At 33.0% G+C, this 23,282-nt stretch overlaps 2 protein-coding genes across 2 annotated transcripts; one reads left to right on the top strand and one right to left on the bottom strand.

The window, feature by feature from the left end:
* On the bottom strand, positions 1–15,848 carry LOC143057565 (endoglucanase G-like). Its single transcript, XM_076230878.1, has 12 exons — positions 15,754–15,848; positions 14,507–14,729; positions 9,513–9,717; positions 7,851–8,021; positions 6,687–6,871; positions 5,838–5,997; positions 5,077–5,188; positions 4,356–4,506; positions 2,859–3,015; positions 2,100–2,265; positions 979–1,169; positions 1–84 (listed from the first exon to the last, which is right to left on the bottom strand). The coding sequence occupies exons 2-12, from the start codon at positions 14,696–14,698 to the stop codon at positions 44–46; spliced, it is 1,731 nt and encodes a 576-aa protein (XP_076086993.1). The 5' UTR covers positions 14,699–14,729; positions 15,754–15,848; the 3' UTR covers positions 1–43.
* LOC143057345 (uncharacterized) lies at positions 12,560–13,365 on the top strand. The gene is made up of 2 exons (XM_076230647.1): positions 12,560–12,745; positions 12,971–13,365. The coding sequence occupies exons 1-2, from the start codon at positions 12,619–12,621 to the stop codon at positions 13,264–13,266; spliced, it is 423 nt and encodes a 140-aa protein (XP_076086762.1). The 5' UTR covers positions 12,560–12,618; the 3' UTR covers positions 13,267–13,365.
* Positions 15,849–23,282: the final 7,434 nt, after the last annotated feature.

The raw sequence follows: 23,282 nt of genomic DNA on the forward strand, positions 1-23,282 counted from the left end.
AAGATATTTACTTTTATTTCGTTTAATATAATTATATTATTTCTTATTTGTCTAAAAGGTTCCTCAGATGCAGCGATTTCAGACCTGAAAATGAATTAAAATAGTTGAGTTATGAAAATATTTAATGGAAGACATATCGATAAACAAGTGTATTCTAGCGCAGTCAATTTGTTTTACCGAAATCAAAAAGAAATGTGATAAAAAAGGTGTAAGAAAATTTTTTTTTTTTTATTCTTTCAATTTTTACGAGGGGACGTTTTTTTAAGTTGTTTATAGGCTTTGGTTGTAGTAACGTTTCCTACCGGTTTCTATGTATGTTTGCGTTTGTTTTTGTTCCGTGTTTCTGTTGTTCCGTTGTTTTTCTCTTATAGTTGATGTGTTTCCCCCAGTTATGGTTTGCTTGGTTTTCGCTTAATTATTTTATGACTATCAAACAACGGTAAACTACTGTTTTATTTATTCCCCATGTAATTGATTATAATTTGATTTTCTTCTAGTCCTGTGTGTACGTACAAATCAAATTCACTCTTACAACCAATGCATTACAAATGTCAAATGCGTTGCATTGCAAAAATTCTCGGCCAATTAAACAACACAATATTAAACAATATGTTTTCAATGATGCTAACCTCTTTGTATAACTTAACTATTAAGTCAGTAAGTAAACTAACATTTATCTGCATTTAGCTACATACAACTGTATGTACGCCCTCATCAGAATGATATTTAATGCAGATCTCAAGCAGCATGCATTCTTGATTTGTATTGAGTTAATCTGTTGAAATTTTTAATTGGAACATGTGGAAAGGTGCAGGTATAATACGTACGTGATTAAGTAGAGCAAATGCTCGTATGGTCACTTAAACTACTTGGTAAAATTGATGATTTTTTTTATGACTTTACTTCACGCAATACAAAAGAACCCAAACAGACTAGGACTTATTTTAATGTAAATAACTAAGATAATTAGTTTGATACCTGCAACAGCACCCTGGAAACCAGCGTTGTAATCACACGCCACTTCGTTATTGATATAATTTGTCCTGCTATCCGTGTACCTGTCATTTTGATCAGGACCACCAACCAAAGCGCCATATAATGTGTGAGGATTCGCTCCTTTTTCCTGTTGATTAGCCCATGAACATGGAGCAGGTATCAATGGACATGAACTGAAAGTTTTGTAAGACTATTTATTACTAAACCCTTTATTATGGCCTATTATCTGTTTTGATTCGAGCACCTCGTATATGCTTTATGAAGACGCTGCGTGCGTCAGGCGTATAAAATCATAGCCTGGTATCTTTGCTGACTATTTTTAAAAACATCCTAGAAAAATGCACGCTAGAATTCTATCGATATGTACGAGTAAATGTTCAATGTGTGTCATGAAAGATCTATTCGGTGACATGTATTGTGTATCATAGGACACGAACACATATTTTGGAATTTATTTATAAACCCTTAAATTGTCATTTATGATAGTTTCAATGATGTACATATTAATTCTATTGGTATTAATAGGAGGTTATTTTCTTTTTATTTTTTGAGGAAGCCGAAGTTCCGGAAGAGAACCATTTACCTTCGGCATGGTAATTCTAGTCAATTATGATTGGAGTCGATTGCACCTTTAGAAATTGAACTATGTAGAGCACTCGGCCACCTAGGCTACTTTTTATGTTTTCAGTTCTTTATTTGTGATAATAATTTGGTGCTGATTGTAAAATGTCTGATAGTCTTTGTTTAATTTGTTAGCTACTTTTCTAAACAATGGGCAATTAAGAGCTTGTTAGAATATTTTGACATCTATTTAGTGATAAAAACTATATGTTTTCAAAATTCATCAGGCTTTGTTCGTTGCTGGGTTACTGAGTCATTAGCGTATTTACCACATATCCTTTTATCAAACTGAATCTTTCCTAATTTACATATATCATTTTTACCTTCAGTGCACTATTCTTAAGGCCTACTAGTATCTCTTTTCATTTAATGATTACTTTGAAAATTGATAGATTTGTAGAAATTCATGATTGTCGATCGTTTTAACAAAATATGGCATTTAATTCCATTCACGTCTCTTGATCCAGATTATGGTCATTTACCTTGCTCTATGATGGGGTTGTGTGGGTGGATTGACACCGAACCCAACTACAAAACTTCTTCCAGTATCTCCTAGAGCATATCCAATTTGACTTTTTGCCCAATTTCTATATTCGGTTGGATGCAATCCTGTCTCAGCAGCCAACAGTGCCATGAAAGCCATATTTGCTTTATAAAAAGATAACAGAATGACATGCAATTGATCATATTGATATAATACATAAATTATTACCAATGCGTATTCTTCTTCAAATTTTGTTTTGGCAAAAACCTACTGAAAAAATACTGCACACAAGTTATTACCAATTTAGAGATGGAAGAGTATTTTGTTTTCTCCATTTATACAAAATACAGAAAATGATTTAATAATCCCATGCTGCTTATGCCTTATTATGAATTTAGTAAGAATCTCAATGTAAAAACGAGGCTGATTATAGTTTTTTTTAAAACTTATAAGAAACAATATCACAATCGTACTTGTTTTAGAATTTAATGCTTCTTTTTTATATTATTAGGGCGAAATCACGTTGACCGAAGACATTAATATAACGTACAGAAGCGATCCATTAGACAAATGTGTACACCATCAACGCTTTTACAACCCGATAAGGCAGTTTTCTTGTTTTTCTATGCATTTTGTTTAACATTTTCAAAAATAGCACGTGCAGATGTTTTTGTGCTTCGTGACTGTTGTCAACCAATCAAAATAACAGATTATAATGACACAGTCATGTTATGTAATAAAAAAAATATAATCTTACAAGCGTATCTGAGTGATCCCCACACTGATCTGAAGGCGAGCTCTTTAGCAGTGTAGGGAATTCGTCCAGATTGTGTACCACCAGGTAACCAATTGGTAAATGTTGCTTCAATGTCTTGTTTATATTTGTCTTTGCTTGTTATTTTATACAACAATATCTAAATAAATATTTTCAGTTACTTCATAATTAAAAACAGGAAATGCTAATCGGCAATATTGTATTTATGAAGTTTATGAAATATTCTTAAACAGTTAAAAGAAAAACAGAAAACACGATTTTGAAAAGCTTTATAAACGTTTAACATTATGTTTAAACATAATTGAGTAATGACGTAAGCTATTATATAAGTTGTTTCGATATTCCAGACTATTCCGTCTAACTGAAATGCAATGTTTCCGAGTTGGGTTTTACCATTTTCTTTGTACCCTTGTTTTTTATCGGATCAATACGAAAATGAATGAAAGGAGAGAACAGACAAAAAGTAACGTTAATACCGCTATTTGTCATTCTTTCCTGATCAAGACCGTAGTTGGCAATTTGCCTCAAACATATATAAACGTGTAAAATTAGGCGCCAAACAATTCTTGATTCAGTGCGATTTAAAGCTTGACAATATGTTATTTATTTTTTTAATACTGTTTAAATCCATATTTTGACCTCATAAGTTATGTTGCCATTTTTACCGATATAAGTAAGTTGCTGCCTTGTCAACTTAGTTATGTTATAATCTATTTTTTCCTTTGTGAAGATAGTATATTGGATTAATTTAAAACTACAACGATTCAATAATTGTTATATAAGTTAGAGATTAATATATCGGTGCAGTGGAAGTCTAAAGTCAACTCAGCAACTTACCAAGAACATGTACTAGTTTTCAATTATTTGACATTCATAAATTTACAATAATAGAATTGAGAATGGAAATGGGGAATGTGCCAAAGAGACAACAATAAGATTGTCATGTCTAAATAACATTTGAAATCAGTTCTAATTAAGCGCAATAGTTAAAAATTGCTTGTTTGTTTTATAGTGTCCTTTGCCTTGTGTGTTTCTTTTTTTTTTTTTTACAGCTGTAGAAAAATGTTTTAAATTAATAAACGATTTATCATAGTCTGTCATGAGCTATTCGTGTCACGAGCAATAAGCAATTAGCATCCAACCATATCTTACTTTGTATTTAAATGGTACCAAAGACAAGAGAGACTCGAAAGAACAATATGTATGATTATTTGAAGTTTTAAAAGGTTCAGCGCTTGTAATTTCTAAGGAAGAGAAAAAAAAGCAATTACGTTGTGTAAAAAAAAACCCAGAATACAGCAAAGGAATAGTCAAACTTATAAGGTGAAAACAGACGACATGGAAAACAGTCTACAAAAAAAAAGAATCAAAGACCGATAAACCTAAACCCCCACCAAAAAAAAACCGGATGTTATCAGATGCACCGGAGGTGTGAGCAAATATCGCTTATACAAGTCATGTAACTATAAGAACAATTACCATAGTCCCTGCATTCTTTTCATCCCATGACTGTCCCCATGCTGCTCCTGACAGGTAAGAACTCTCTGCATCTGTCAGGTATTGAGACGTGTTGGTGGCCATGTAAAGCCATGCAGCTGCCCAAGATAACTCATCAACATAGTTATCAGAACTGAAATATATGTGTACCCTGATCAATAGACGAAAATAATTTATACATTGATAAAAAGACAAAGATAGGTAATACACTGGTAAATACACAAAAATAGATTACTAGACAAAGATATATTGTACACTGATTAATAGACCAAGATAGATAGTACAATGATTAAAAGACAAAGATAGATAATACATTTATGAAAAGACAAAAAAGATTGTACACTGATTGATAGACCAAGATAGATAGTACAATGATTAAAAGACAAAGATAGATAATACACTGATGAAAAGACAAAAAAGATTGTACACTGATTACAAGACAAAGATAGATTGTACACTGATGAAAAGACAAAGGTAGATAATACACTGATGAAAAGACAAAAAAAATTGTACACTGATTACAAGACAAAGATAGATTGTACACTGATGAAAAGACTCTCTCTTTCTCGTATATCAATGTTATATTTTTCCAAAGAATACCAGAAATATCCGAGGTAAACAAAATTTGCTTTAAAAAAGGATATCTCTACATCCTGGTCTTTTAAGTAATTACGTGTCCAATCAAAATGATTTTAACACTTACTTGTAATAAGCTGCTGCTTCAGTAACACTAGCACTGTATTTTCCTTTGTATGTTTTTGCGAAATCATAAATTTGCTTTGCATGTGTTAAAAGTTTTGCAGAAAAGGCAGGATCTATAATGATAAGGAAAAAAACAGTTTCTAAATATTGAGTGCAGAGCAGAAAAAAACATCTCTTTCTTCTATTTCAAAACTATGGAATTTTCCAAAAATAATAATGCATTTTTTAAACTGTAAAGTTTTAATAAAAATGGAAGACTTTCTATTATTCATTCTGGACCAAAATCTGCCTATTCCTTCTAAGGTGCTGAGGAGTTAGGTTATTTGATAAATTGAGTTTTTACGGTTTTTTTTCCCTCATATTTTAAAAAAATTTGTAAAAAAGTTTGATACTGTAGTTTAACTCTGCATCTTATTTCTAATCTCTATTATAAATACATCAATCAACACTTAACAATACTGAAGTGACATTTTTTGTCGAAATACGCGTCTGATGTAGTAAAATTGTAACAGTTGATTTTATTTAACAATCGACGTCGTACAACGATCACACTTTTCTTTGTGGCGTCGTCTATTTTCATTTGTAACGTCAATATTTTTACTGGAATCTTTGTGATGTTGAGTACTCTCAGACTAGAATTTTTTGTTCATACCTCTCCTTAGCATGACGGATCTGTATAATATATACACTTTTAAACACCATCAAAAGACTAGAATTGTTTCGAGCAGAAACTCCTAATGTTCATATTTGTTCGATATTAACCTTTGTCTTTGAACACTATTGAACCAACAGCCATAGCAGCAGCATATTCCCCTGCTGCGTCACTTCCGGGTTTGCTTGCTGTGATTTTATAAGCTGGTCTGTCCATTTTCATGTCTTCTGGTCTGCCCCAAACGCCGTGATCTTTTTGGCCATCTCCTACCTGAGGTAAATATACCATTGAAAGAAATGTTTTTCCATTTCAGAAACTAATTTATTTTAAATATTGTTTTCTAAAACATACAGCAATTGTTTTAACTACCTAACAGACGACTGTTATACAAGTAAGAGGTTAACCTGGCTATAAAACCAGGTTTAATTCACCATTTTCTACATTAGGAAATACATGTAACCAGTTAAAACTATGACAGTTGCTTTCCGTTCCTTTGATGTGTTTGAGCTTTTGAATTTGCCATTTGTTAAAGGACTTCTGTTTTGAATTTCCTTACGATACGGTATTTTTGTTATTTTCACATTTTGACTAAATTTATTAAATTGATTTCCAACAAATCAAAACAAATTGGTTAAAAGAATGCAAAATGATTTGAAATATTTATTAATCGGTTATATAATTTCAACAACGGTACACATCATGTGTTTATAAGCTACTACAGCGTTTTAAAAATCGGAACCACGCCTTCAATTAGAAACTTATTCAACTTATCTAAAACGCATAAAGGTAATATTTTTTTTCTTCAGAATTTTGCTAGCTTATTCTATCTATCTGTTTCACAATTTTAAACATATAAAATTAATATTCGAAATATTTGATATAATATTTTTTTCAGAAATTCTCAAACTTATTACATCTTTTTTTCACAATTTACATTTTACAATTTGCAGCTTATATACCTGCACATAAAGTTCGTTCGTTCCTGTATGACATTTTATTAACCATTCTAGAGGCCATCTTATACAGTCGTACATAGCATCCAGCTGTCCACTGGCTTGGTAAGCATCTTTGTATTGCAGAAGACTCCATGAAAGTAACGTGGTTGAAGCCGCCATCGGAAATCCGAATTTAACATTATCTCCAGCTAAAATTAATAATTAGATTTTAGAGCACACAGAGCGCGTTTCTAAAATGACTTTTATCGGTTTTGTTCGTGAAAGGTATCTTCAATACCAATCATTAGTGTGCATACAACATATACGGTCCAATTTTCACCGAAATTGTTACAAACTTTGATCCTTACACAAACATGTTCGAACAGAATGATTAGGAAGAATTTGTTAAATCTTGTTACATATATGTAACGGTCACTATCACTATTTGTTTGATCGATATGACGTGTCGGTGTTTCAACTCACTGGCCACATGTTTGTGCGATCTTATATCTTTCTATGGTATGGTGGATGATACATGCATAGCAAGAGACCCTTACCCTGTCAACGCATCCAGCTTAGTTCCCTGTTTCTGTCAAGCAATTCCCTCAGTTTTTATTTTCCCTAATCAGTTTACGAATTTTGAACATTCGTAGTCTGCTATCGCCGTGATTAAGCATAATTGCACAATGTTTTGACTACATATTTACAAGCAAAATGATTGTGCATCCGTTCAAATCGGCTAAAGAATATAGCATTCTGCAATCTTACTAACGCACACTCCACACAAAAAGATGGATAGATTTTTAATAAATCATAAAGCAAATGAATAAATACAACCATGACGAAAAGAATAAATAAGAGACATTCAACACAAAAAACAAATAATATTTTGTTACGCAAGGTATACGTTTCTTCTTCATAAAACCTATCAGTGGTGATCGAATCAAATACCTCGAAGGACATGCAAATCCAATTTGAAGTTGCAGAGCATTGCAAGAAATAACACAGGAAGTTAGTAAATAACCAGTACTTACCATCAAACCATCCGCCAGTTAAGTCCTCGCCATTGTCTCCACTGTCTTGTAATGCAGAAAATCTCACCATGGGATAGGGTTGTCTGCCAGAAGTTTGCCAGATATCTGCGCGGCATAGAATAATATCTTAAGTAAGTAAATAACCAGTACTTACCATCATACCACCCGCCAGTTAAGTCCTCACCATTGTCTCCACTGTCTTGTAATGCAGAATCACCTCGCCATGGAATAGGGTTTTCTGCCGGAAGTTTGCCAGATCTCTGTGCGGCATAGAATAAAATAGATTTTGTGATAACTTCGTCATAATTGTAAGGAGTTCCATCACCTGAAATACCACAAGAAGGAAAATAAGATATGTATAACAAGACATAAATTAATTTTTGATGTAACGCGTCATCTGATTGGCTGACGTCGTTTTGTTTATCAGCCCATAGACATAATTTAGTCATATGACCGTGACGTCATCAACATTTTTTCATGGTTTTCCATGGCTTAAAATGGAATTTAGAAATAGATTATAAGAAATAACTGTAATATTTTTTCAGTCTATTCAAAATAACATAAAAATGTGGTGCACACTGTTAAATAACCCGCTACGCGCGTTATTCATTGTGCACCACATCTTTTTTATGTTATTTCTTCATAGACAGACAAAATATTACAGTCATTCCTTAAATATAGTATACAATGTCCACTAATTGTTGTGTTTTTGGTCTCTCTCTCTTTTAATCTGAAACTCTCACTTTCATTTTCTATGTTAAGTGGACCGTGAAATTGGGGTCAAAACTTTAATTTGTCACTATAACATCAGAAAGAGCATATCATAAGCAACAAGTGTACTAAGTTTCAAGTTGATAGGACTTCAGCTTCATCAAAAACTACCTTGACCAAAAACTTTAACCTGAAACTCCCACTTTCATTTTCTATGTTCAATGGACCGTGAAATTGGGGTCAAAAGTCTAATTTGGCTTTAAAATAAGAAAGATCATATCATAAGCAACAAGTGTATTAAGTTTCAAGTTGATTGGACTTCAACTTCCTCAAAAACTATCTTGACCAACAACTTTAACCCTGAAGCGGGACAAACGAACGAACGGACGTAGGTGGGGCATAATACCATCAACATATTACGTGTAATACCATATACCTTCAGGACAGAAATGTTTGAAATATTTTAACAGATCGCAAATGTTCGTTTTTTAAATTTCTAATCGTAACTGTTTTCATTGAACAATGAGGCGAAGATAGAATAGAGAGTTTTAAAAAGTGATGTATGTAAAAAGTAAAATCACAAAAAAACTTCGAGGAAAATTCAAAACGGAAAGTCCCTAATCAAATGGCAAAATCAAATGATAAACCACATCAAACGAATGGACAGTAACTGTCATATTCCCGACTTAGGGGAAGGGTTGGGATCCCGCTAACATGTTTAACCCCGCCACATTATTTATGTATGTGCCTGTCCAAAGTCAGGAGCCTTATTTCAGTGGTTGTCGTTTGTTTATGTGTTACATATTTGTTTTTCGTTAATTTTTTTTACATATATAAGGCCGTTAATTTTCTCGTTTGAATTGTTTTACATTGTCTTATCGGGGCCTTTTATAGCTGACTATGCGGTATGGGCTTTGCTCATTGTTGAAGGCCGTACGGTGACCTATAGTTGTAAATGTCTGTGTCATTTTTGTCTTTTGTGGAAAGTTGTCTCATTGGCAATCATACCACATCTTCTTTTTTATACTGGTAGAGGTATTTTCAAATTTAGAAAATGTTGGATTGAAGCTGGTTTTATAGCGTTAAGCCTCTCATATATACTTACTGTTGATTATTGGTGGTACTGTAAATCCATCAATTCCCATATTCTTCAAAATTGCGGTAGCAGTAGGTGCACTACCACCTGCAGCAGTTCCTCGAACTGTTATATCAAAAGTAGTTCCGGCATGTTGAATTCCGTCGTACTCTAGGTTTACAATATAATGGACTTTGTTGTCGGCTGAATGACGAATTTCCGTCCCCATCCATTGCTAAAATGAAAATTAATCTGGAGGTAAATATTTAGAAATATGCAAAAATTACAAATTTAGAAGAATATAAACACCAATTTATTAGTTAATAAATTTAACAAAAATTCTGTTAATCATTTTTTTTGTTGCTTTATAGTTGTCATGACCTCTGATGATTCTGATTTCTTACGTTTTCGGTTCAAGCGACAAAAGAAGTCTAAGTAAATTTGATGTTGAACATTTCACATGTATCAGCACTGTGCCAAGATGGGACAAATGATTGTTTTCTTGTTTTCCTGTTCACCTGCTTACACCAAAAATGTTACCACATTCTTAAGTGAAGCGATCTATGATAATAAAGCAGTTTGTTTTGGTTCTTGACAAAAAAGTATCAATAGTCTATACTAAAAACCAAATTTACAAATAATCTAATGAACTGAATATACAAATAAGATCCAAAACTTTCAAATTATGATGCAGATTTAGTACCAACTATTAACTCTTTCAGAGCAATTCCCTGTAATCACAAAAATATTTCGGCACGCACTAAAAAATATTTGTTTTAAATTTTATTAGTTCAATAGAGCCACATGAGCTTAACAAAAAATACTATTACACTTAGCACCATATGAGCCGCGTCGGATAGAAATCGACCTTATGCAATTCGACGTAAAACGAGTAACGTTACGATAAAGTTTCACAAGTTTTCATACAGGTAGTTTCTGACGTTATAAAAAAAACCATGTCGCTTTCTGACAAAACTACGTTTTTTCAAAAAAATATTGTGGGGACATTTCTGATCGGATTTTAATGTACTAGGTACCAATAGAAGCAGAATTGCCACAGTTATATTTGTTTATTTGGATAGATTTTTGTTGTATAACGTTTTCAATTTTTGGTAATATAACCAGTATTGTTTGTGTTCAAAAATTTCTTATGTATTTCAACGAAATTAAATTGTAAAAAACTGTAACATGTTCATAACATGAGAAACAAAAGTTATGGTCGACAAAACTATGACAAATTAAACTAGTATGCTTTAGACGATTCTGCGTCTTTTAACTCTGTACTGGTGAAAATCCAACATAATATATATATGCCTTCCCTTTTTTTAGTGGGGTTTTATATGAAATTTGTAAAAAAAAAGATATACGGGGAAACCTTACAATTTTAATCTGATTAAATCAAGCCTTTAGCTAACGTATTCCATACATATAGGACAAAACTAGTATATTATTTCTGATAAGTTTAGTAAAAAATACCGATATAAATCTTTCACGGAAACCGCTTTATCCGGTCCGACATGAACATTTTCAAATTATCTGATAAAAAAATTCTTCCTGAATCCTGTCCTTTTCTAAATAACATATTTCTCAACCTTAGTATCAGTTTTGGCTAACAGGAATACATTGTTTTGCTAAGGTATGTATTTCCTAATACGTTCTACATATTGAACTATTTTTACGTTCACGATCTATTTTTACATTTTATACAAAGTGAAAGTAACACCAGTCTTAACATGCTTAAAAAAATAATTGTATGCAATTCTTAAGCTTAACTAAACTTAAGTAATATTCTGAAAAACTATTTCTGGTAGTATAAAACAAAATTTGTGCTGTATTGCAAAACTTCACTACACACAGTGAGACACGCAAAAACAAAAATAGGTCAAAAGTTATTCATATCATTGTACCGTTGCATTTTGAACAATCTAAAAAGAAACAACATCACAACTATACAATATTAAACAAAGACCAACCCGTGCTCTATGTGGATTTTGTACTATGTGCGTGCAATTTATCTGTTCATATCTATTCAGAAATTTAGAAATGTACGTGTTGCGTGTAATTTAGGTTCAATGACATTTCTATTTAGAAATTGAAAGAAAGAGGGAAACTTTTGCATAATACATGTGTACATGTATTTCGAAAACTAATAACTTTCAAAATAAAACCTTTTAAACCCCCTTTTTTATATCCCGACAACTTTAAAATTAGTATTCGGGCAATTAAATTCCCGATCTATGCATCGGTGGGTCTTACAATTTTGCGTCCGTCCGTCCGTCTGAGTGATTAAGGTAACAATTTTGAAAGATGTAAGCTGTGATGTCGGATTAATAAATAATAAACCAAAATTTCATCTAAAAAAACCCGTTTATTTTGAAATTTGAACTACTATAATTTAAAGAGATAGTATTTGGGATTTTGATCTATATGTTATAAATCACTGTTGAACTATTAAATGTATTATGGCAAAAAGCGCGACAACCAGTCGTATCGAAAAATTCTTTTGGTTCAATTTGTCATTAATTCCATTCCTTTTTAATGTTGTGGTAAATTTCTACCTTATAGCGAGAGCAAGAAATATGTACACTCCAAATATGTTAGTGCATTCGTTAACTCAGAACAACAATATGTTCAACTAACCGTATTTAAAGAAGTTTGGAATGCATGTGTCCCTCATATTCAATTTATGAAACCAAAGACGGATCTGTGTAAAACGTGCTTTCAGTTGAGAGATGATATTTCCGGATCTATTTCAGAAGACGCGAAATAAGTGAGAACTCAAAAATTAATTGACCATATACAGTCTGCGCGGACGCAGCGTGAATATTATACATTATGTATATACACAAAGATCACGTGATGAATTTTGTTGGCTGAGTCTCCAATAGGAAAGTACAACACTCCATGTTCAAAATTTTTTGAAAATGTTCATTACACTATTGACTTTTCACAATATATAAACTTGCAACATTCATCCCAAGAGGTTGGAGCTCTTTACTTTTTAACGCCTCGAAAGGTTCAAATATTTGGAGTTTGCGATGAAAACTTTCCAATGCAAACGAATTATTCTATTGATGAGCAACAAACAATCGGGGAAAATTGAAGTCGGACACATGGATCCAATGCTGTTTTAAGCATGCTCCACCATTATCTGTATGGTAATACTTACGATGAAAAGGCGTGTCATTTTCATGCTGATAATTCTGTGGGACAAAACAAAAATAAAACTACTTTACATTATCTGTTGTGGAGGTGCGCAAAGGGTTAACACAAAACTATTAGTTTGCATTTTATGATTGCTGGGCACACAGAATGTTTATGTGACGCATGTTTAATTTTGGCATGTTGAAAAGGAAAAGAAAGTCGGACGTAAACACTGTATCACAACTGGTTAAAATGTTGACAATTCTGCCAAATGCAATAGGTCAGAAGTTTATAATGAAAATGACGATGACAAACACAGCTTAAAGTGGTACAGATGGGGTAATTTCTATACTATATTTATATAGCTAATTATTTCAAACCACCCAGAGGTATAGGAAAATTCCATCACTTCCGATTTACCAGAGTCGTATTTGCGAGAGAAACTCTTGATCAACCGGAGAAAAGACTGGCTTTGCTTAAGGAAAGCACAAACGTACCGGAGTTGCTCACGACACTTCCAGAAGTTATTCAGCCTGCAGGGCTGACAGAGAAGAGAATGCGTTATCTGTACAATGAAGTCCGTCCTTTTTTCCAGTATAATTTCCGTGACGAATTTTGTCCTCGTGCTTCAGAGGAGTAACATTTCACATGTACTGGTTACAGTTGGATTGAAAACTAGAGAATCATTTATGTTCTCATTGTAACAATCTTATAAAATAAATTAAATATTGTATACAAATGCATGTTTTCGTGGCTCTCTCTATAACGAGAAAAGGACCGATAAAGAATAAAATTAATGCACGATAATGCTAATTTCACGACGTTGTCGTGAGATTCTGAAGTTAAATATATGTAGCCGTCACAACTTTGAAATAGCGAAACTTTTAAAAGAAGAAAGCTAGAGTAAAACGGTTTTTTGCATTCAAATTGTATGACTATAAGCAAAATTAATATGAACAAAACTCAAATTGAGATTTTTTTTGCATAAGGTCGATTTCTATCCGACGCGGCTCATATGTTTACTGTGTCCTTGGTAACAGGACTTAAAGTGACAAAAAAAAACGGGAAAATGCAGTGTTTACAAATTATGATAAATTATGTCTAATAAAAAGAAAATAATACAGATATTCAGACATTTAAAACTTTTTTCAGTTTGAAAACAACAAAATAAAAATTGTGTTCAGCAGTAAACTTTCTTTAAAAAACAAATTATTTAGATAAAATAGGGTAAAAAAGTGCAATAAAAGTGGGGTTTTTAGAGTCTATTTTGATCAGGTGTTGTTAAAAATGCAGCCATTTCTTATCTCGTTGATTATATGATTAGAGAGAATGAATTAAGGTAATGCAACAACAAAAAAAGAATCAGTTGGCAACCTTGACTGTGTTGGAATAAATTGACCCTGAAGAGTTGAGTTGTTCTGTATTTACCTAATCAAATTACCTCCCTTTACAGAGTTCTCTTGTAGAGAAACATATTAAAAACAGGAGGGAAATGTAAACAAATGCAGACAACAATGTTATTTTGCGAATTTCGTCATGATTTATATTCAAGTATAATGGGAAATGGATAGATTTGATGTCAGTGATGTTAGCCTACACTTTTATATATGGTTAAGTTGGTGTGATGTGCTTATATTTTGAAAATAATAGAACTGTGTCTGTACTTAGACAGTGTATTTTATAGTTTATTTTTCTTTTGGGTTTGTTTTAGAAAACATTTTTTAATCATAGATTTCCTGATGATTTTAAACATTTGTTTCAGATGGGATGTGAAAACAATTATTTGTTTTCGTTCAAGTTTAGGGGGGAATTCATGCCTACCATAAACGATGAATGGTCTACGACTTTCAAAAGGATATGCTTTAAAGCATAATACTTACAGATAATCCTGTGACTGGAGCAGAAAATGTTACAACTACTTCCCATCCAACGACTTCTTCCGTGAGGGCAAAGGTTAAGTGACCTTCGAATTGTCCATTACCTTGGTCGCGAATTTGGGTCATAGGTACCGATATATCTGCCGCAATTGCAGCAGACGGCACAATTATCAGCAAAGCAAGTAGCTCCAGCATGGTGATATATATAATATGTCACAACGGCGAGCTGAAAGATATGATAAAGAGAGATATTCCAAATGTCAATATTGTAAATATTTTTGTTTAGATTTGAGGTATGTTTTGTAAATGTCATTATCGAGATGTTCATTAGTGCGATGATTTGTTCAGTTAAAATGTTCTTTTTAGCCTGCAAATTTGGAACATATTGTAAAAAGTTAAAAAAAAAAACTGATACTAATATAACTATGTGTTTAATGCCAGATATGGTCTGTTGATTTCTTTAATAGTTTTGGTAATTCCTGTTTAAAAATGTATTAAAGAATATACTTTTCTGTGGTTATCGTAATTCTTTAAAGGTCAACGGAATGCACAAGTGAAAAACAAAATGAAATGAAAAAATCCGAGATTATTGAAAAAAAAAAACGTAAATATTTGACTAATCTTTCCAAATTTAAAACATTATAGAATAACAAAGGTTGAAAACTTTGTATACCAATTTCTCTAACTCTTCGTCAATTTATCCCTTTCCGCGTACATTGTATAACAGAATTTAATCAACGTGTGGTTCGTTTGATCTTAGTTCTTCATTGGTTAAAATCCGATTATGACGTCGAATTTCCTTGCTTTCCTCCGAATTTCCTATTGTGACGGCATGCAAAAAGGCGACCATGCCTGATGACGTCACATAGAAAGAACACATCTTTTTGCAGATCATTCGAAAAGAAGGAATACGTTTGCTTGCATATTGTTTGAAAATCATTAGAGAAACAGATTCTACCACCAAATCTCTTGTAATACGATATTTATCCACTCTCGACAGTAAAATTTTAAGTATTTAAAACGCTCGGCGAGCCTCGCGTTTTAAATTTGAAAATTTAACTGTCTCGATTGGATAAATATCGTATCACACTCAATGCAGTGGTAGAATCTAAATTTATAGGTATACCTATATATGTATATATATATGCGTAAAAGTAACATTATTGAAATTCAAAAATGAAAGAAAAATTATAATCGAACAGGAATACCGGGTGATTATTAATAAATAAATTTCAAACATATGCTACTACCTGACTTCACGTCTGAATAATCCTGTTATCTATAACATGTATAACTTGAGAGTCATAAAAGAGACAATCTATGACGTTGTCCCAGAACATTTGCGGGTCACGTTTAACATATATAATGAACCTAGGAATGGCAAGGACAATTTCTATGTTCACTTTAAAATTGTTGATTTATTTTGTATGAAGAGATGTCAAATGTATCCTTTGGCAAGCAACATAGACGTGTATATCTCTATCAGTTGGTCAGCTGCGCTCTGGTTGACTGTCAGTACCCTATATAATCCATAGTCGGTATTTTTGTTTTGTATGAATTTAGTGTCATATTCAAATGATAAAAATTAATATGAAGTTTATAGCTTGTGTTATTTTTACTTTAAATAAAATCGTTATTCAGACTGAGAGACGACTTTTAAATTTGATAAACTAGTAAGTCATCCCTTTCTTTAACATTTTACTTTATTTAGCCTTTTACACTTTTTTGGATTCGAGCGTCACTGATGAGTTTTTTTTAGACAAAATGCGCGTCAGGCGTAAATACAAAATTTAATCTTGGTATCTATGATAAGTTTATTTACATATTCAAGAAAATAAGATATGTTTAAACTAATGCTTTTCTGACAGCAAATGTGACCTGTGGTGATTTTGCTATTATTTTCTGGCTTTTGTATTACTTAAAATATTTATTTATCCTATAAAATGACAAATACACAGCAAGGATAACAGAAATCAACAGGACAACATACCAAGCATATAAACTGAATATATAGACGTTCAGACAACGCACAATACAAACAACAATGACATCGTACAACGCACGGGCCAGAAAGCCTGATTTTGAACAGGTCCAAAATGTTGAAAGGATAATTGGGACTGAACCTCCCTATTACCTTTATAGAGTTTTGGTCCGAACACCTTGCATACTACAGCAATCTACTAGATGACCACAAGTTTGAAGAAGATAGAAAAACAGCACATAATATGCAGAAAGCTAGCCCAGGCAGCTGAATGCAATAGAAAATATGTTAAACTGGTTGCAGAATAAGATTTCGTAAAACTCAAACATAACTGCTAGTTTTAAACGATAAAACACTTTAAAAAGGCTTCCGCATTATAAGAGTTGACCGTGTTGTTTCAATATTTTGTTATAATGTGGTGATATCTAGCTACCTACTAGGTTTTGTCATTTAAATATCACGAAATGTTATTTTGCAACCAGTTTAACATATTCTTTATCGCATTAAGCGTAATGTAATGACTGAATGACTAAAAATTTATACTGATAGACCATGTGCGGGGTTGTGAAAAAAGACATTATTATGAATGCGAGGGGCTGAACTTTTTGCATTCACACATTTAGTAATTGAAAAAGAAAGTCTAGAAAGATTCCAAAATACATCTACTACTTGCGTCAAAGCGCAGAGGTTGCTCGACACATGGGCATTGACTGTTCTAGATATCAAGTTTGATATGCCTTGATTATATTTGCATTCCTCTATTTGTTTTTTGGAGGTTTTGCATAATAATGCGTGATCTTTTTTGATAGTTGGTTAAAGAGCTTACCAGAGCTCATATGTTTACATTTGTAAATATGTACGCAAATGACGAATGTGAATACAATTGACATACTCTATTACTTACTTACCTTTCAAGTGAAGTCTTTAATGGCAAAGTTCACGTGTATATCATGTTGAAGTATCCAAAACAGATAAGTGTTTTTTTCCCAAAAATTGATTCGGCCGTATTTTGCACAACTTTTAGCAATTAACGGTTTGCAAGCTCTTCAAATTTCCCCTTTTCTACTGTTAAAATTCGAGCGCCACTGATAGGTCTCGCGTAGACGAAACCCGACCATTGCGTTCCATTTCTGGCTTTGATGCTCTTAAGATATTTGATATAATGGTATTGTCAACTCGTTTATAGCGTATCTTATGAATTGAATAATACACAACAAGGATATATAGCTCCTATTTTTGTTTCGGGGTCTAATCATTCTTGGTTTTCAAATATTTGGCTTTGGGAGTGCACGATAAATTTAAATCAAGACAAGTGATGTGTACGCTGCAAATTTGTAAAGTGTTATCTCATCATAATGTTTGACAAATAAGTGTTATGTTATGGAATGAGTGCTAATGGGACAACTCTCCTTTCAAGTCACAATTTATAAAAGTGAACCCTTATAGGTCAAAGTACGGTCTTCAACACGGAGCCCAGCTAGATGTATAATGTTGGTTGCTTAAGGTGTTTTCCTCCATCTTGGATTTAGAAATACCAGAAAAGAGGTCTAGATATTTAATAGAATGTGCAAATTTTTAGAGTAGTAGGTAATTCATGTGTAAGAACTTCCACTTCTACATAGATAATGACATGTTTTATCATATTTATGATTGTATTTTACAAAAAACAGAAAATGTTTGTTTGAACAATTTTTTTCCAACTTTGCCACATAAGAGAAGGCAACTCAAATGCAAGGGCAGATAATTCAGATTAAGGTATTTTTACAATAGAATGTGTAAGAAATTTCTCTATTTTATCATGTAACAAGAAAACGGGTCCGGTGACCCCATTTTTCTTTTTCTTAACTAAAAGCATACTATTAAAGCTATCTTCTCATATGTTATCTCAAAATTCTATGGTGTAGTTTACGCTTTATTGCAGAAAATTGGGGTTTCCATGCATAATCTATACAAAATTTGTCAATTTTGAACACCGTGTATAGATATAGGTCTCTCACAGACAAACAACCAATAACTGAAATATATAAGGGCATACACTACAAGCACGGGGATATAAGCCCGGTGACCCATTCTTTTTATAACTTTTGTTTAAAAAGCATAATATACTCTTCATTTTGGTAAATTATTAAAAAATTCTATGGATTATAATTTAGACACCTAATCTACCTTAAATGAAAAACGTATAATTGAAAATAAGTACATTATTGAATACAGCTAAAAGAGGGGTTAAAGATACCAGAGGGACATTCTAACTCAGAGATCGAAAAATAAACTGACAACGCCATGGCTAAAGAAAAACGCAGACAAATATTAGTATACAAGACAATAATGGAAATGTTATCACTTAACTGTCGATTAATGTGTATTTTGTTTTTCATTTGTCCTTATCCATCAAAAATAAGTCATAACAATTAAGAAATAAAATGTATTTAGAGGTTTGCAGCTTCTTCCCATAAAAAATCCAATAATTAGCCGATCGAAAATCTTACCATAACAGCTAACATATTAGTCTATGAAAAAAAGATGAGGTATTCAAATTGAATTATTTGATTATCAGTTATGACCAATAGTGAAGTATAAATAAAAATAATTCGTAAATGTGTTGGATTTCCTTTAAATCAAACGTTCTTAGCAGTAATCACATTCATTTGACGCAAGCCAAGAGGATTTATTTTTGTTTGGGTGTATATCTAGATATCTAGTTTTGTTGAAAGCAGTTTAAGACGAAAAAAATAAATCGATTGATAGTTTCCTTATATCGCACACATAATCATAGTAATTATCAACAATAAGAACAAAGTATGTTTCGCTTGGTCGATGATCAGTTACTGTAAGTTACAAATAAGCGTCACCAGCCATTTTATTTAATAACGAAAGCGTTAAATTACAACAACACACTGACGTTACATGTTATCAGCTGACGGTATTTGGATAACTGTATGAGTTGATTTGTCATTGAGTATTGAATTTGTATAAAACGTGATTGTAGTAAATTGATGTTTTATTAAGTTTTGTTCATTAACAGCTGAAACACAAACTTATATATTCGATTTCACTCATTTATGTCACTTTCACAATGTTTTTGTACATTCGTTTGATATGCTTTATCATTTGATTTTGCCATTTGATTAGGGACTTTCTGTTTTGAGTTTTCCTCAGAGTTCAGTATTTTTGTGATTTTACTTTTTTCTAAAAAAAGTACTGTAATAATAAAAAAAGACAAAAATAGTTGTGCGTTTGAAAATCAACTTTTCATCTATGCATGTTCTGAAAAAATTATTAAAAAGATAAAAAATGCGTTCATGCTAACAAAATGCGTTCATGCTAACAAAATGCGCTCTAACACAGTTATTTGACAAATATGTTGTTATTGTTAATCTAATACTGTTTACATCTTTACTACTATAATGGCCTTTCATAGACTAATAGCTGACATCAGACTCGGACTTCTTTTGAACTGAATCTTAAATGTGCGTATTGTTATGTGTTTACTTTTCTTCATTGGCTAGAGGTATAGGGGGAGGGTTGAGATATCAAAAACATGTTTAACCTCGCCGCATTTTTGCGCCTGTCCCAAGTCAGGAGCCTCTGGTCTTTGTTAGTCTTGTATTATTTTAATTTTAGTTTCTTGTGTACAATTTGGAAATTAGTATGGCGTTCATTATCACTGAACTAGTATATATTTGTTTAGGGGTCAGCTGAGGGACGCCTCTGGGTGCGAGAATTTCTCGCTACATTGAAGACCTGTTGCTGACCTTCTGCTGTTGTTTTTTTCTATGGTCGGGTTGTTGTCTCTTTGACACATTCCCCATTTCCATTCTCAATTTTATTTCATACCATTCAGCATTTTTCTATTTTGTACATTAAAATGAATGAAAACAGACTAAAGTTATCCTAATTGGCCGTTTCAGAATCTTAAGGACTATGGGTAATTTCATTGTTCGTACCCCAAAATGAAATTAACGTCATGTCATTGGATGAATTTCCATGGTTTAGAACGTTTTAACCAAATACGACGTTTTGGTGTACACTTTTGAAAATATTACCCAGAATCCTTTAGATTCTGAGAAGGCGAATTGACTGCAAGCGAATGGGCTGAACATCACTGAGTTTATCACAGTGGAAGACTACAAGGCTTACTTTCTGCAAGGGCGACATTGGTGCAACTATGCATGTATAAGTGGTTAAGTTATAAAGACTGAACATTATGTATTGTTTGGTATTTTACGAGGAATGCAAACCAAAATGAGTGATTCAGTTTATATACAAATTTATCAGCACTTGTTAGTGCAAAAAGGCGAAAAAACAATATGAAGCATTACATAAACATAAGGCATATTAGTTATTTGCGGAAACTAGGTCTATACTTAGGATTAAACTTTAGACCTACGATTACAGGTGACAAAAACTCATCTTAAAATACAAAAACAAACCAACAATACAGATACAAAATAGCAAATGGTGTCTTCTTTATAAAACTAGAGTCTCTAAAGAGCCTGTGTCACTCACCGTCTATGTGAATATTAAACAAAGGAAGCCGATGGATTCATGACAAAATTGTGTTTTGGTGATGGTGATGTGTTTGTACATCTTACTTTACTGAACATTCTTGCTGCTTACAATTATCTCTATCTATAATGAACTTGGCCCAGTAGTTTCAGTGGAAAATGTAAGTTAAAATTTACAAATTTTATGAAAATTGTTAAAAATTGACTATAAAGGACAATAACTCCTTAGGGGTCAGTTGACCATTTCCGTCATGTTGACTTATTTGTAAATCTTACTTTGCTTAACATTATTGATGTTTACAGTTTATCTCTATCTATAATAATTATCAGATAAATCAAAAACAGCAAAATTTCCTTAAAATTACAAATTCAGGGGCAGTAACCCAACAACGGGTTGTCAGATTCATCTGAACATTTCAGGGCAGATAGATATGACCTGATAAACAATTTTATCCCATGTCAGATTTGCTCTAAAGGCTGCGGTTTCAGAGTTATAAGCCAAAATCTACATTTCACCCCTATGTTCTATTTTTAGCCATGGCGGCCATCTTGGTTGGTTGGCCAAGTCACCGGACAAAATTTTTAAACTAGATACCCCAATGATGATTGTGGCCAAGTTTGGTTTAATTAGGCCCACTAGTTTCAGAGGAGAAAATTTTTGTAAAAGATGTCTAAGATGTATGAAAAATGGTTAAAAATTGACGATAAAGGGCAATAACTCCTAAAGGGATCAACAGACCATTTTGGTTTTGTTGACTTATTTGCAGATCTTACTTTGCTGAACATTTTTGCTGTTTACATTTTATCTCTATCTATAATAATATTCAAGATAATAACCAAAAACAGCAAAGTTTCCATAAATTACCAATTCAGGGGCAGCAACCTATCAACGGGTTGTCCAATTTATCTCAAAATTACAGGGCAGATAGATCTTCACCTGATTAACAATTTTACCTCGTGTCAGATTTGCTCTAAATGCTTTGGTTTTTGAGTTATAAGCCAAAAACTGCATTTTACCCCTATGTTCTATTTTTAGCCATGGCGGCCATCTTGGTTGGTTGGCCGGATCACCGGAAACAATTTTTAAACTAGACACCCTAATAATGATTTTGGCCATGTTTGGTTAAATTTGACCCAGCAGTTTCAGAGTAGAAGATTTTTGTAAAAGTCAACGACGACGGACGACGGACGACGACGGACGACGACGGACGCCCGACGCCAAGTGATGAGAAAAGCTCACTTGGCCCTTTGGGCCAGGTGACCTAAAAAAATATTTAAGCAACACGTAAAAACTCCATGCGTCCGAAGTGTTTTTTCTGGATTTACCATCAGTACCGAAACAAAGCAGAATATTTGAAGACAATGATTTATAGGGACCGAAGGTGTAGATAGGTGTATATTATCAACAGGAGCAATAGACTTTCCCCGCGAAACAAACCAGCAAAAGTATTGTTCAGAGGATACTCTACAAACTGTTTCATTTGAAATAGTAATTTTAGTGTCGTTTTTGTTAGGCATGATTACAACTTTGTATTCGCAACTGTTGCCCTTCTGACTTAAATGGATTGCGATTTTTTTTAATATTTTCTTCTCGCCTGCTACACTTTTGCACTTTTATACCTTACAATCAATTAAATAAGTGTGCGTATAAACATTGTGTGGAAATGAACAACGTCACATTTTGAAGCCGATCAATGCTTATGAATAGGGACATATGGTCAGACCCCTCGCCCTTTATCTTGGGTTGGAACCCCCTGTTGAAAATGGCTGGATCCACCCCTGCGTTGCTAGTGCACTATATACTACAATTCCATGGGAATAGTACCAATCTCGGAACAAAGGTTCAAGAAGGGGTACAGGGTGGGTCGTAGGGGTTCTGATCCCGATATCCCGGGCTTAAAAACATGAAATTCCGATGTCCCGAATTAAAAAAACAAAAAATCCCGACAATCCGAAATTCGAAAAAAAGACATCCCGGATCCCGAAAGGGTCAATCTCGAAATCCCGGGCTTAAAACACCCGATCCCGACTTCCCCAAAAATGTCCTGCCCCCTTAAGTTCATGTTTCGAGCATACAAGTCCCACCCATGTTCATGGGGCATAATTATCGACACCGCGAAAAGAAAACTACCATACTTATGGAAGAATAGGTGTACACAAATAGTTACAACTTTGCGATCTATGTTTTTAACAGCAACAAAAAAAAATTGTCTTTTTTTTTGTTGCTGTTAAAAACATAGATCGCAAAGTTGTAACTTTTTGTGTACACCTATTCTTACATTTCAACTGA

The sequence above is a fragment of the Mytilus galloprovincialis genome, chromosome 13 (genome assembly GCF_965363235.1).
Source record: "Mytilus galloprovincialis chromosome 13, xbMytGall1.hap1.1, whole genome shotgun sequence".
NCBI classification, from domain to species: domain Eukaryota; kingdom Metazoa; phylum Mollusca; class Bivalvia; order Mytilida; family Mytilidae; genus Mytilus; species Mytilus galloprovincialis.

Excerpts from the sequence above, each read along its gene's own strand:
- LOC143057345 (XM_076230647.1), top strand. The coding sequence starts at position 12,619 with ATGCTCCACCATTATCTGTATGGTAATACTTACGATGAAAAGGCGTGT. Across the intron at positions 12,746-12,970 it reads GTTGTGGAGGTGCGCAAAGG|TTCTATACTATATTTATATA; the intron begins GTTAACACAAAA and ends AGATGGGGTAAT.
- LOC143057565 (XM_076230878.1), bottom strand. The coding sequence starts at position 14,698 with ATGCTGGAGCTACTTGCTTTGCTGATAATTGTGCCGTCTGCTGCAATT. Across the intron at positions 9,718-14,506 it reads CTCCAGTCACAGGATTATCT|CAATGGATGGGGACGGAAAT; the intron begins GTAAGTATTATG and ends TTTTCATTTTAG. Across the intron at positions 2,266-2,858 it reads GGGATCACTCAGATACGCTT|CAAATATGGCTTTCATGGCA; the intron begins GTAAGATTATAT and ends CTTTTTATAAAG.